At 43.7% G+C, this 12,500-nt stretch overlaps 1 protein-coding gene and 1 long non-coding RNA gene across 2 annotated transcripts; both read right to left on the minus strand.

The window, feature by feature from the left end:
- Positions 1 to 440: 440 nt before the first annotated feature.
- On the minus strand, positions 441 to 4,441 carry PRELID3B (PRELI domain containing 3B). The gene is made up of 6 exons (XM_042834412.1): positions 4,339 to 4,441; positions 3,572 to 3,740; positions 3,152 to 3,241; positions 2,408 to 2,478; positions 1,204 to 1,306; positions 441 to 589 (listed from the first exon to the last, which is right to left on the minus strand). Exons 1-6 carry the CDS (start codon positions 4,368 to 4,370, stop codon positions 470 to 472), a joined length of 585 nt encoding a protein of 194 aa, XP_042690346.1. The 5' UTR covers positions 4,371 to 4,441; the 3' UTR covers positions 441 to 469.
- Positions 4,442 to 7,688: 3,247 nt separating this feature from the next.
- On the minus strand, positions 7,689 to 9,053 carry LOC122168804. The gene is made up of 3 exons (XR_006171376.1): positions 8,918 to 9,053; positions 8,091 to 8,290; positions 7,689 to 7,994 (listed from the first exon to the last, which is right to left on the minus strand). It is a non-coding gene; the product is annotated as an uncharacterized LOC122168804 (long non-coding RNA).
- Positions 9,054 to 12,500: the final 3,447 nt, after the last annotated feature.

A 12,500-nucleotide genomic window follows, 5' to 3' on the forward strand; every position in this document is an offset into this window, starting at 1 on the left:
ACTTTCTGTTAAACCGAGTTGTATCACACAACTGTCAATGCTTAACAAATAGGACAATGCTGGAACAAACCTTCTGTTAATGTTGGGCTTGGTCCCAAGAGGTAGTCCATAAGTCACACAAAAACAAAAGTTCCACAGAAGTCAACCAAACATGCCAGTCTCCTTCAACATATACAGCCTCACCTCTAAACGAGGCCATTTCAGGTCTGAAGTATTATAAGTTAGTGTTCATGTAAATACAGGAATACTTGAAAATTATTTCTTCATCTGCAATTGAAGTTCGGTCCAGCTGAACCAATATATTAATTAAGCTTTGCCAATCAGCCTCATTAGTAAGAACTTAGTTTTTCTCCAAATTAAAACTTGAAACATACCTAATACATAGGTATGCCCTTAAATAATATATATTTACATTTGAAGAGAAGCTTTAGATTGCTAAACCTTGTTAATAACACAAATATATTTACTATCATTTCTCTACAAATGCTGCTGCTGCCATTGAATTCCTCATCGTTCCTCTTGCTGAAGCTGTGAACTCCTCAATTTCAGCATTGAGTCTATTTATTACCCATTCCAATGCTTCACGGCCCTACAGGTTAGAAAAAATAGGTTTTAGTGTATGAATCCTAGCAATGATCCAAGCAAAGGTAAAGAAATACACAGCTTTGTGACATTCTTTACTTCAGAAACCTGACTAACACAGAAAGATGTGCTGGCTCAAACCAAGAATATTCCTTATGTCAGCAGTGCTGTGTTATGAAGCACAAAGTGGCTTCTTATTCAGTTTGTGTTTTATCATTCTTGAGGCTGAACTCAAAGGGTAAACTCTGAAAAGATTCACAAAGAACAATCCTTCAAACACCACTTCATTGCTCCACATCACTGCTGCAGATGAGTTTTGATGCGTTCCTTCTCAATAGCAAACCTCACAGATGGCATCAGGAGGGCAGCCAAGGAGTGAGAGGCTTAAGTGAATGGAAATGCTTTTCCAGTGAAGATTCAGAGCACTTGCCAATAGGATTTATTATCCACATTTGCAAGGAGAAAAAAAGAGCGAGTTCAAAAGGCTGAGCATTCAGGAATCTACAGTACAGACAGTAGAACTACTTGTATCCTAAGACTGCTGACAAAGCCAAAAAGTAATACAGAGATTTGCACTGCCATTTAGCCAGTGGTCACACGTTACACAGAGCTCATACTTACTTTATTAGCATTGGAAGAAATCGTGTTCGCCATTAATCCCTCTAGGTAACTGCTAAGACTGACACCTTTCACAGATATTATTGCTTCTTGTGTCAAAATGGTTCTGAAATAGAACAGAAAGTGCATTGTGCAGAGTAGTTTAAAGCAGTGCATTGCCCGAAGGCTTCCTGCTCTGCCCCAGCAAGGACACTGCCATTGCCTTTGCTGGTAGCACAACCCCCTCTCAGTTGCTTAAGTGCACTTAGTTCTACCGTGAAACAAAAGCCAGGAGTCCCCACTAAGTCCAAGTGACTCTTTGTAGCACTCAGCTATTTCCAACGTCAGCAGCCTGCAGTTAGAGCACACAGAGCAAATGGGAAGATATACTGGAACAAAACAGTATTAAGATATCTCCTGTAACAGTGGGTTTTAGCCTTTCCCATGGCCATAGGCAAAAAGTCTTCACTAATTCTAGAAGTACAGATTCAGCACTCTTTGAAGTTGCCTTAAACAGACAAATAATTGCATGGGAACTACTGAGTCATGGCCTGAACCTCTGATTGATCACCTGAGGCGAGCCATGAGCCAGCCAGAGGAGCACAGGTGAAGGCAATTCTCCTGTGCTGCAGGAAGGGGGGGAGCCTGGCTGCACCCCTCCTAGACCTATTTAAGAGCTGGCTGCCAGTGAGGAAGGATCTCTTCTGGAGATGGCCTCCATTGGTGTTTCGTGGTGAGCCCAGCATAAAGGTAAGCCTTCCATTTTATTCTCTTTTGTTATCATTGTCCACTTTGCCCAACTCTCTTGATTATATTGTGATTGTAACATCTTGATATCCATTGATTATACAATAATGTTCTCCAAAATGATAAAATAGAGGCAGATAAATGTGCAGTGTACAGTTTTATGCTTGGACTGATGAAGGGATCAAAACTCAGAGCTGTTAAGTGAAGACACACAGATATGCTCAGCTACATGCAGGATGCAGCAGAACTGCTTGAACAACTGAGCTGAACTGGGCTCCACTGTGCCATGACATTCACGTTCCCCGTAGTGCTCTCCAGAAGCAGTGTAGCTAAAGTGACAGTATATTATCTCTTCAGCCAAGACAGCACAACAGAAGTCACACAAACCCCGCTGCATCATCCTCTATAAGGAAGACCAAAGCAATTTACAGAGCCAAAGTCTGCTCTCCCTCGGGCAGTCTCAGAAGGAAGAGGTACTCACTTGTCTGGTTCGTGAGGGTGCGGTTTATAGACAAGCCTCTCATCTACTGACACGAGGTTTGTAAATGAAATCTGCAGAACATAAAACAAGATTACCCCTCCGTAAAAGCATTACAGAAATACTATATAAAACTGCAGATGGAAAACCAACACAGATCTGATTTAAACAAGGTTCTTCTTGCAAGTATTAGCATTAAGGTTGTAGAACTCAAAAAATGAATCTCCAAGTTCAGCACTTGCTGATCTCATTGTCTTTTCCTGGATTGTTTGGATCACTTATCAGCTACCAACATTTAGCATACACAAATATCACGTTTATGTCAAGGAATCAGAAAGGTGTGGCAGTACGTAAAGCAGATGTTAAACCATCAGGAAACTGGGACACTGTGCACCAAAGGGCTTGGAGAAAAACATTCCAGAAGAACAAACAAAACCAAGAGTGGCAATTTGCTCATCAGTGTGTTCTGTATGCCTTGTGGTTGGACTTGATGACCTTAAAGGTCTTTTCCAACCTGCGTGATTCTAGAATTCTACGATTCAGGTGCTTCACATCTGAGCAGTGCCAAAAACACAGCAGCTCCTTTCTGAGAAAAAGAACTGGTCAGCTATAAACACATCACTTACACATGTAACACACCGTTCTAATGCAACTTGCAAATCATTTGTAAGGTGCCTTTCGTCTTCAAACTTCTAAGGCACAACTATAAGCTGCAATCTACTTGAACTGCAGAACCAGAGTACTCACGTTACTGGATTTAAGCTCCATTGTTTTTTTCAGTGGGTCAACGATGGAGTGCTCCTGAACGTAGGTCTTCGTTCTGCATGTGCCAATGAGCTGGGAGATGGGCACGAATACACACAATTAATTATGCCGCCATTATTTTTAGTGCTTTTAAATGCACAGGAAGTGGTTACTGTATTAAACAGACACTGATGACTGAGGTTTAGTTAAAAATAAAAGCACTCAGTGAGGCAGATCTCATTTTTACAATTGGAAGCAATGCAAGAGCTTGCCAGTTTTTGTCTGTCTGGAATTCAGTACATGTAACACTGTTAAAAACTTCCTCGTGCACAACTCATTATGAGCTCACACATCTCTATTACAACATCCTCACAGACTTCCCCTCCCTTCGGTCCCTTCCCAGCTGTGCCGCAGCACACGCACCGATTTCACAATGGCTGGGATTCCCCACTCCGTGCTCAGCAGTCTGTGGCTGTGCAGCTTCCCGCTGCTGTCAATGTGTCTGTCCAGGACGTCCACTCCGACCACGCTGGGGTTCATTGGGTTTGGGTATTTCTGCATGGCAGCTGTTGTTACAGTTTCCCAGGGATGACTGCCAAAACACAACCAAAGCACGAGGCTGAGCACCGCAGCGTTGTAACCGGAGTTCTATGCAAGCTGAACCCAACGCGGCAGTCGGGTCGTGCTTTTAAAGCAGTTCAATTTACGTCTCTTAACCGCAAACGTCCTTCTCTAGCAGGAAGCAGCGGTACAGCGGCGGGGCAGCGGCAGGTGGTGCGAACTGAGCACAGGGCACCTGGCTAACGGGGATCCTGAGACCCGTTACCTCCCGGTTTTAACGTGATAAGAACGCGTTCGCCGTGACATAACGCCGACAGACTTAAACTTCTCGGGTACTTGTCACAAGAAACGCGGGCTCAGCTGCCGCCAATCGGAGCGGTTTTTAAGCCCCGGATCTCCCGGGAGCGGCCCCAGCACAGCCCACGAGGGGCACGGAGCGGCCCCTGGAGGAGAGGCGGAGCCGCGGCCGCCCAGTCCGAGCTGGGACCGGCATCGAGCCGGCCGGGGCAGAGCGGCCCGGAGGCGGGGAAGCTCCTCCAATCCCCGACCGACGGAAAACGAGGAAGACGAGAAAAAAGGAGGAAGAAGCCGCCGCCCCGCTCCCTCTGCCACCCGCACCGGGCACTCACTCGAATACGTGCTCCGAGGTCCAGATCTTCATGGCGGCGGGCGCGGAGCGGCACTGCCGCGGCTCTCCAGGAGCGGAGCCCCTCCGTCACCCCGCGGTGCCGGGCCGCCGGCGGCAGCAGCGCCTGCGCAGCGTGGCCGGGTCGCGGCGGCGCCCAATCCCCGCGCGGCGCAGCGGTGACGCCGAGGTCGCGGAGCCCTTGGAGTCGCGCGGAGGGCGTCGGGCGCCGCCCCGCGTCCCGCTCGGTGCGCATGCGCGTGGCACGGCCGCGTCCCGAGCCTCGCCCAGCGGGCGCCGCCGGCACCACGTGGCACCGCGGGGCGCCCCGGGCGTTGCGCTTCCAGCAGCTTCGAAGTGACTTCTCCCGTATCGCCAACCGCAGCGGGCGGGGCGGCAGCTGCTGCGTTTCTTGAGCCGTTTCCCCCGGCGATCGGCGGCGTGGCTCAAGAGTACAACGCGGTGCCGTTCGTTAACCGAGAACTGACTTCTGGATGCATCTTAAAGCATTTCAGATCGTGCCGCTGTAGCTCGCTACGGCGCGTTTCACAGGCGCTGCCGTTTCCGCCCGGCCGGAATTCAGCAGCTGAAGGCGGTCCCGCCCCGCGCTCAGTGCCGCCGCCAGAGGGCGCAGCGGAGCCGCGCGGCAGCGCTGTTAGGTAACGGCGCGCGGCCGCCCCGTTTTGTAAGCGCGCGTGCCGCCCGCGAGCGCTTTCATAACGTCGGTACAGAAAGGTCTCTTCAGTGCTTTATGAATCAGCTCCTCATGCCTTGCAAGTCATCTGTACATCTCTGTCTGGACGAGTTGTACAAATTCTTATAAGTCCCAATCTTTGCAGAAAGGAAGCACAGCAGCATCTCAGTGTGGGTTGGAACCAATTCCAGTTTCAATTCTGAGTTCTGTTCAAGTTGTTTTGATCATTCTGGATTTCTGATTGGGATTAAAAGGAGACAGGACTGGGGAAATGTTACCATTCCACTATGTGTAACACTCTGCAAACGTTGTTGAAAATGAGGACACATTTGCCAGGTGAGAACTGAGCTCTAAGTACGCCACAAATTAGCATTCAGGTGATTCAGTGGAAAGCAGCCACCTTTTTTTCTCTTCAGAAAAACCATGGGGTGATGGTTTCTTTTTTCACCTGACATTCCACAGTATTCCAGTGACATTTCTTCTTCCTCCACCGGCACTGACTCAGTATCTGTTAGTATCATGCAATTCAGTTCAACCCAAAATAAAACACAGACCACTGTAAGACAACCAGGTGTCTGCATTTGTTTCCATATTTTTGCAATTAACCTGGAGTCTTCTTTTACCCTGTAGGATATTCTGTCTGCTCTTTTTCTCTCATGTGAAGAAAAATTGGACGATAGAAATAGCCAACAAATCTCTTTCCTCTCACTCCCCACGTTCTGGTAAAGATGGTGCCACGCTGCCTATGAAATGCAAATCAGAATTGTTACAGGTTATCATTTTACACATTTTCATTGTGCTGAGATTAATCACCACCTAAGAAGAGATGGAACAGCAGTAAGCATGCTAGCTGTCAGGGAAAACAAACAGGAATATATGTTATTATTCAGAAGAAAGGTTGATCTGATTTGTACATTCTGTGTGGAAAATCCACAAGAGGGGGCTCAATTTCCGTAAGGTTCTCCACAGGAAGACTTCATCAGAGGAAAGGACTCACCTCCTCACAAGCAAACTCACCTCCATGGGCCTGCATCCCTAAGCACTGCCCTGAGGAAGGGGGCAGATCTCTGATTCTCATCCCAAGCCCTCTCAGAAGGCTGCCCAGCCTCAAATCCAAAGAATGATTTTCTGCAGAAATAAACTGTTCCCCTGCTTCCATATTAAAATGGATGTAACAGAAATTCCTTGCTGGTAACAAAACAGAAAGATGCATTCAGTGCTTTTCCAGTACTTCAAAACTATGAGTGAAAACGTAACAGCAATAAAACATCCCCAGATAATAATAAGAGAGATTCCTTTTATATCCTCTAGGTAAAGCCTGGTTCATTAGGCAGAAAGTTAAACCTACAAAGAAGAGCTAACTTTCTGCAGGAGCCGTTTGCTGATTTTGCTGGTTATAGCAGCATAACTGATAGCCAAAAATTGGAGGAGACAGACACATACAGCCACAAACACTCCCTCTGACAACAGAATGATCTTAGGCTAGTTTAAATCATTTTGGAAAGTACAGCCCAAGTACCCTGCAGCTGTTCAGCAGGGTTTTACACCACAGAAACCTGCTGCCCCTTCAACACTGGTGTTCCATGCTGCCAGAGAAAGGTGAAAGGAAGGCAATGGGCAGTCTGATTTCTGACACAGGAAACATGAAAGAGCAGTAAACAGACGTGTATACACATCCAAATCTCCATTGTATCATCAGTACTGTTGCGAGAGAAGAAGGAGAAGAAACAAGTTTTCAGATAGCATGTATGTAGTTAACAATCTTCCAGCATCTTTGCGCATATTCACCTTCCGTATTTTCCTTGACCACAATGACAAGCAGAGATGTGAGACAGGCTGCAGGAATCCTGTCAGACTCCCAAGATTCAGAACCTCTGGTTGCCTGGCCAGAAAGTTTCCAAAGCACCTTTTTATGCCATGAATTTCAATCACATGTAAACCTATTCAATGGAAAGAAAGGACAGAAAAGTGCATTGCTCACTCAGCAGCATCAAACCCAGACGCATGCAATGTCATTCTCTGTGCTCTGTATATGGAGACATGTATACGTATTTTTGCAGAAATGAAATGCACTGAAGCACAAACCACAACACACAAGTGTGTCTCACACAGCTTTTCTTGTCTTTTGGGGAAATAAAAGATGACACAACAGGAAGAGTGTCTATAACATAAAAAAGGGAGAAAGAAACTTTGCTTTTGTGACTGAAACCAACAAGGAACTCTGTTCCACAGATTCATATGCAGATCCAGAAATTGTTTTCCAATAGGGATTGTATTACAAGGGTTATTTCTGGTGTTTCTTAACATGTATTATTTGTCTGTAACATCAAGCTTTGTGTGACTTATGTAGTAAAATTGTGGCCCTGTTCTGAAGTGTGGTGATACAGGCAGGGTCAGAAAGAGGGATGCAGTTTCTTAACAATACCATTGTACGTTTATTTCCTGTTTCGAAAAGGCCTTCATTTCCTTCTCAGACACATTTAGTCTGGTTCCAAAAATCATTTCTAGGCTCTAAAATAGCATATGATCTTGTGAAAGCCATCTGAGATTTATTTGTGGGAAGGAGGGAGTTTGGATCTGGACTGCCTCCATACTGATGTTTCCATTTACTCAAGAAAACAGTCAAATTACTAACACAGCAACATTATTTACTAGATTACATAAATTACTTCAACACGTTTTGCAGAGAGTCATTTAATCCCTCTGTATGGCTGACATCAAAGGAGCAGAACAGCAGCACATCCTCTCCCAAGGCAGCAGACCTCTGTCCGTTGTCCATCGCTTACAATGATTGTCAGCATTCTGAAGAGGTGCCTGGCCTGCAGAACAGCCAAGCTCAGCAGTAAGTCACACTGCTTCCCGTGCTCACTTTTTGCACACTGACAAACACTTCTGCTCTGCTCACCTCCTACACAAACACAACTCACAGCACTGCTGCCTGTGCCAGTAAGTTTATGTCAGGAAACCTAGAAAGGCAAAAAATGATATTTCACTAACACCAAATTTTTATCCAAAAAAATTTAGGTGCTGGGAACATAGTATGAGAAATATGTGACACATACCTATGAATCAACAGCTTCTCTGACTTGCTTAGATCAAAGAATTTGTTTCTGGCTATAGAAACAGTTGCATCCTGTCCGTATCATCAGTGGGAGCAGCAGCTGCCACCAGGTGTTTGACTGAAGAGCAGATACACAGCAGTGCACAGTTTTTGTGGATGTACCACAGCTCTCCTGTTGTCTAGGAAACAGTCTCTTGGAATCTGTATAATATGACAATTACCAGCTAGACAATGTTTCTTCTTGCAAGCATCACAAATGTGCATGTGATCAAGTAGGCAGATGATAATCACGTTATCACCCACAACTCATGAGCAAGCACAATAACAGCACAATTAAAGATAGAACGTTTTAAAGTACTTTAAAACTTCAGATTGTTTGGAAATAATCGTGCTTCTTCCCTGTATCTCATCCTTGTTTAATCCTAAAGACCACAACATCTCTCATAAAAGCACACCAGGCTATTAAACATGTGATGAATGCAAAGGTCCAATGTAAAACCTCGAAGAACCAGTAGTGATCACGACATATTACATGTTAAATCACAAATATGGAGCTATACCTGTACCCACGGTCTTCAGACCATGCTCTTTTATCCAAAGTGCACATAAAACTCTGGCTCAGACATCTTGTACCCGATCAGGTTTAAAGAAACCACAACCTGAAATAAAAGCTGAGAATTCTTCGTACGCTTTCAGTTATACTGAAATGAAGCTGTCCAGGAAGCTGACTGCAACTTAATGCTTCAGCAAAGGCAACAATTAAAGGAATAAATAAGAAATGTAAATGAAACAAGAAGTTAAATCCAAAGCACAAAGCAGCAAACTTACTTTTGTGTGAATGAGCCAACTTCAATGAGTGCCATTCACCTCCCAGGAATGTTAAGTTCTCTGTTATCTGCAGTGAGTCCAAGACATAATAACCACAGAGTGAAAAATATAAAGGAATTGCATAAATATTTGTACAAAGTAGGCACAGCAATGACTAGTATTCTCACAGAGCAATCATTTAATTTTTTTTCAAATCTAGTTCTTGCATTGCATTCATTTATATATTTTCTTACTAGCTGCCTCAATTTATTATTTTGCTCTAAACTGAAGATTCTATTAAGAAATCTTTTACATTGCTGCACAAGTAGTTAATATCCACTTCAGTTTTACAGCTCTAAGTCAGTAGGAAATACATTGTTGTCAGCAAGATGATGACAGATAAGGCAAAACTGGAGTTCTTGGCTGATGTCAGTGTGTGGTTTTAATGCTCAGAAAGAAGAATTGCTCTATTATATATTTGGTGGCTAATTCAGGGGATGCAGTACTCTGCAATACATTAAATACTGTAAATCAATAATTACTAGGAACTGAAGTCTATAAACAGGTAAAATGAAGCAAGTAGGAGCTACAGCTGCTTTTCTTTTTAATCAAGATACGAATACCATGTGCCTTCTAAATAAGGGACTCCCAAATGTGCGATGGTATGGGTGCCATAGGAACAGAAAAAACAAATACTGCCTGAACAGCTGAATGCTTCCCTGTGCATATGGGCCCAAACAACCAGCGATGGGATCAGCAGCCGTGGTGAGGTCTGAGTAAAAAATGGTATTAATAAGAAACACAAAGCTTCAGTAAACGCAGAACCTTGAGACATGCTGAGATAAAGAAGTAAAGACAGAAAAAAAAACGCACCATAATTCAGTTATTTCCAAATCAGTGTTTGTTACTGGTATAAACATGTATTTCAGTGTACCACACAGATCTGACTCCCTACTGAAATGCTCAGAATTTAAGGAGCACTTTCAAAAGGATATGGACACACATATAAGGGATCTGAACAGATTTAAACAAAAACAAGATAACAAGTGCCTGAAAGAGAGCCCCTTCTTCAGGAAAGTGAGGGCGAATATTCAGTTCAATAATTACTCCCATGATTATTCAAATAATCATGAGGAACACAGACATGAAAAATGTTCACAATTAGGACTCAGGCAAACCTCAGCTGCTGGATCCATTCATTTTTCAGAGCCAGAAAGGAATTCCTACCTCACTAGCTGCAGGCCTCAATAGGGCTTTCTGGAACACTTTCACATTTCCCAGGAGGGGATGTTATCAGCGCATGAAACTGGAAGCACAGACAAAGCAAAGATAAGCAAAGACAGAGCAAAGACAAGCACTCCACATCTGCTTCTTTCTGTACAACATTTAGTGCTCACTCAGTGCATTACCACTGGTGGGACTGGGTGGTGGCATCCTCCCACCAGGCACTTCCCACATGCTGAGACAAGGGCTGATTTGCCCTGACCTGCAAGTCCTTGATAAGGGATCAGGATTTACATCTCCTGTGGAAAATGACGTTCTGAGCCAGGAGCCAGGAGCATCAACCAGCTCTACACAGGGCTGAAGCCTATGGAGATCACTGCAGGCCTCTGCACATCTCAGAGATGGAAGTAACCAGGTGTTTTGTCCCATTCAGCACGGTATGACATGAAGGTCTTGGTCTTGTAGTTGCAACAGTAGTTGTAACATTCATTCAATAAATTACAGGACTTTTGTTAGTTAATCAGAATAAGTAATATGGAGACCTCCGAGATTTGTTTTTTGTGGTAAGCAAAGAGATTTAATAAGGAGCAGTTTTTGCAAGATATTGTAGCCCTGAAGGTGCAACATATATGATTTTTTTAAAAATTATTTACATTTTTCAAATTTGCAATGTTATGGACAGTATGGAGTGAAACAGCTGGGGGTTTTTTTGGTTTATTTTTTGGAGGGTGTATGGGAACCACTGAGTCACGGCCTGAACCTCTGATTGATCACCTGAGGCGAGCCATGAGCCAGCCAGAGCAGCACAGCTGAAGGCAATTCTCCTGTGCTGCAGGAAGGGGGGGAGCCTGGCTGCACCCCTCCTAGACCTATTTAAGAGCTGGCTGCCAGTGAGGAAGGATCTCTTCTGGAGATGGCCTCTATGGGTGTTTTGTGGTGAGCCCAGCATAAGGGTAAGCCTTCTATTTATTCTCTTTTGTTATCATTGTCCACTTTGCCCAACTCTCTTGATTATATTGTGATTGTAACATCTTGATGTCCATTGATTATACAGAGGGGGGGAGGGAAAGTGAGAGGAATACAAGAAATGAACTCACAGTTCCAGTTTGCTGCCTTTTTGGGGGGAGTTTTGATGGACTGTTTAAGAACGCCATCTTCCCTAGTTTGGTTTAGGGACGCAAAAGTGTGTAAGGAGTCAAACTGATGCCAAATTAGAAGTTGCTCCAATTAAATGATATGAATATTGTTGAGGCGTCATTGCATCATTGGCCTTATGAGAAAAATCAGACTAATTTCAAAACCAACATTTTCTACGTTGTTTTTCTGTTTCCCTTGAAGCTCAGCAGAGGCACCTGAATTTCAGCGAAGAATTCATTACAGTTACCTGTTTTCATTATACGTGTTCAAATCCTCTCTGGAGTTGATATCTTTTCAGTTTTTCAGTGTTAGGAAATATTCCCATTACAAGCTGTAATAACTGCAAGGAAAAGAGGCAGCGTATCACCTTCCTGGTACAGATAATTATGATTAAAATCAGATGAAAGATAAAGAGATGAAAGATGAAGTTAAAGAAGGGCACACTTAGGCTTCTTGAATTACAGTAATTAAAAGGTATAATTAATATAATTGGCCAGGAAGCTATTTACAACTGACAAGTGAAATGATGAATGACCACAAACTCAAGTAAAAACTTATAATCATGTCACAGATTTTTAAATGGTTTTATTCCAAAAATTAAGAAATGATGCTTGCAGAACACTAGTGAAATATGCAGTATGTATGTGTATATATGAAGTATGTCAGATGTTATGAATACAGAAAGGTTGAGATTTTCTCAGAGCTCTAAGGGCTCAAAACCCATTAGGAATAAGCCTAAGATCAGGATCTAAGATGGCTTTCCCAAGACAAAAGAATGGTTCAGCAGGGGTTAACATTTCAGAATTCACAGTTCCCAGTTCAGCCAACTAAGTCACATTTTCTCACTGAATTTTCCGCCTTTCCTTTCCATGCACACAGGAAGGATGTGTCCTTGCACTCATCGTATAGCTTAAGAATCTGCTTTCCCAAAGTAGTTTTACAAATGATTGGAAGGTTGGATAGTCCATCTTATTCCAGTTTTTTGCACATGCTAAGATTTGGACAGGTCGGTTACTGCCTCAAGGGCACTGTTCATACATTTTGTTTTAATGCTGTTTTTAACATGGGGCAACCTTGAGGTGTTCAGTAAATTGCTGAACACTTCAGAGACTTCGTTGTTACTGAAATTAATCCTGAAATTATAGTTTAATAACATATCTTTACAAACACAATAATTGAAATGTGTAACGTGGACAGCAGTTAAGATGTCTGTTTCCATAACAGCACACAGCACCAGAAAGGC

The sequence above is a fragment of the Centrocercus urophasianus genome, unplaced genomic scaffold, assembly GCF_019232065.1.
Source record: "Centrocercus urophasianus isolate 14NV4802_14NV808 unplaced genomic scaffold, USGS_Curo_1.0 seq_46, whole genome shotgun sequence".
Lineage (NCBI taxonomy): Eukaryota > Metazoa > Chordata > Aves > Galliformes > Phasianidae > Centrocercus > Centrocercus urophasianus.

What these genes read in the sequence shown, in the direction of transcription:
- PRELID3B (XM_042834412.1), bottom strand. Translation starts at nt 4,370, where the DNA reads ATGAAGATCTGGACCTCGGAGCACGTATTCGA. An exon ending in TCCCAGCCATTGTGAAATCG is followed by an intron (nt 3,242 to 3,571) that starts GTGCGTGTGCTG and finishes CCCATCTCCCAG; the next exon opens with CTCATTGGCACATGCAGAAC. An exon ending in CACCCTCACGAACCAGACAA is followed by an intron (nt 1,307 to 2,407) that starts GTGAGTACCTCT and finishes GTTCTATTTCAG; the next exon opens with AACCATTTTGACACAAGAAG.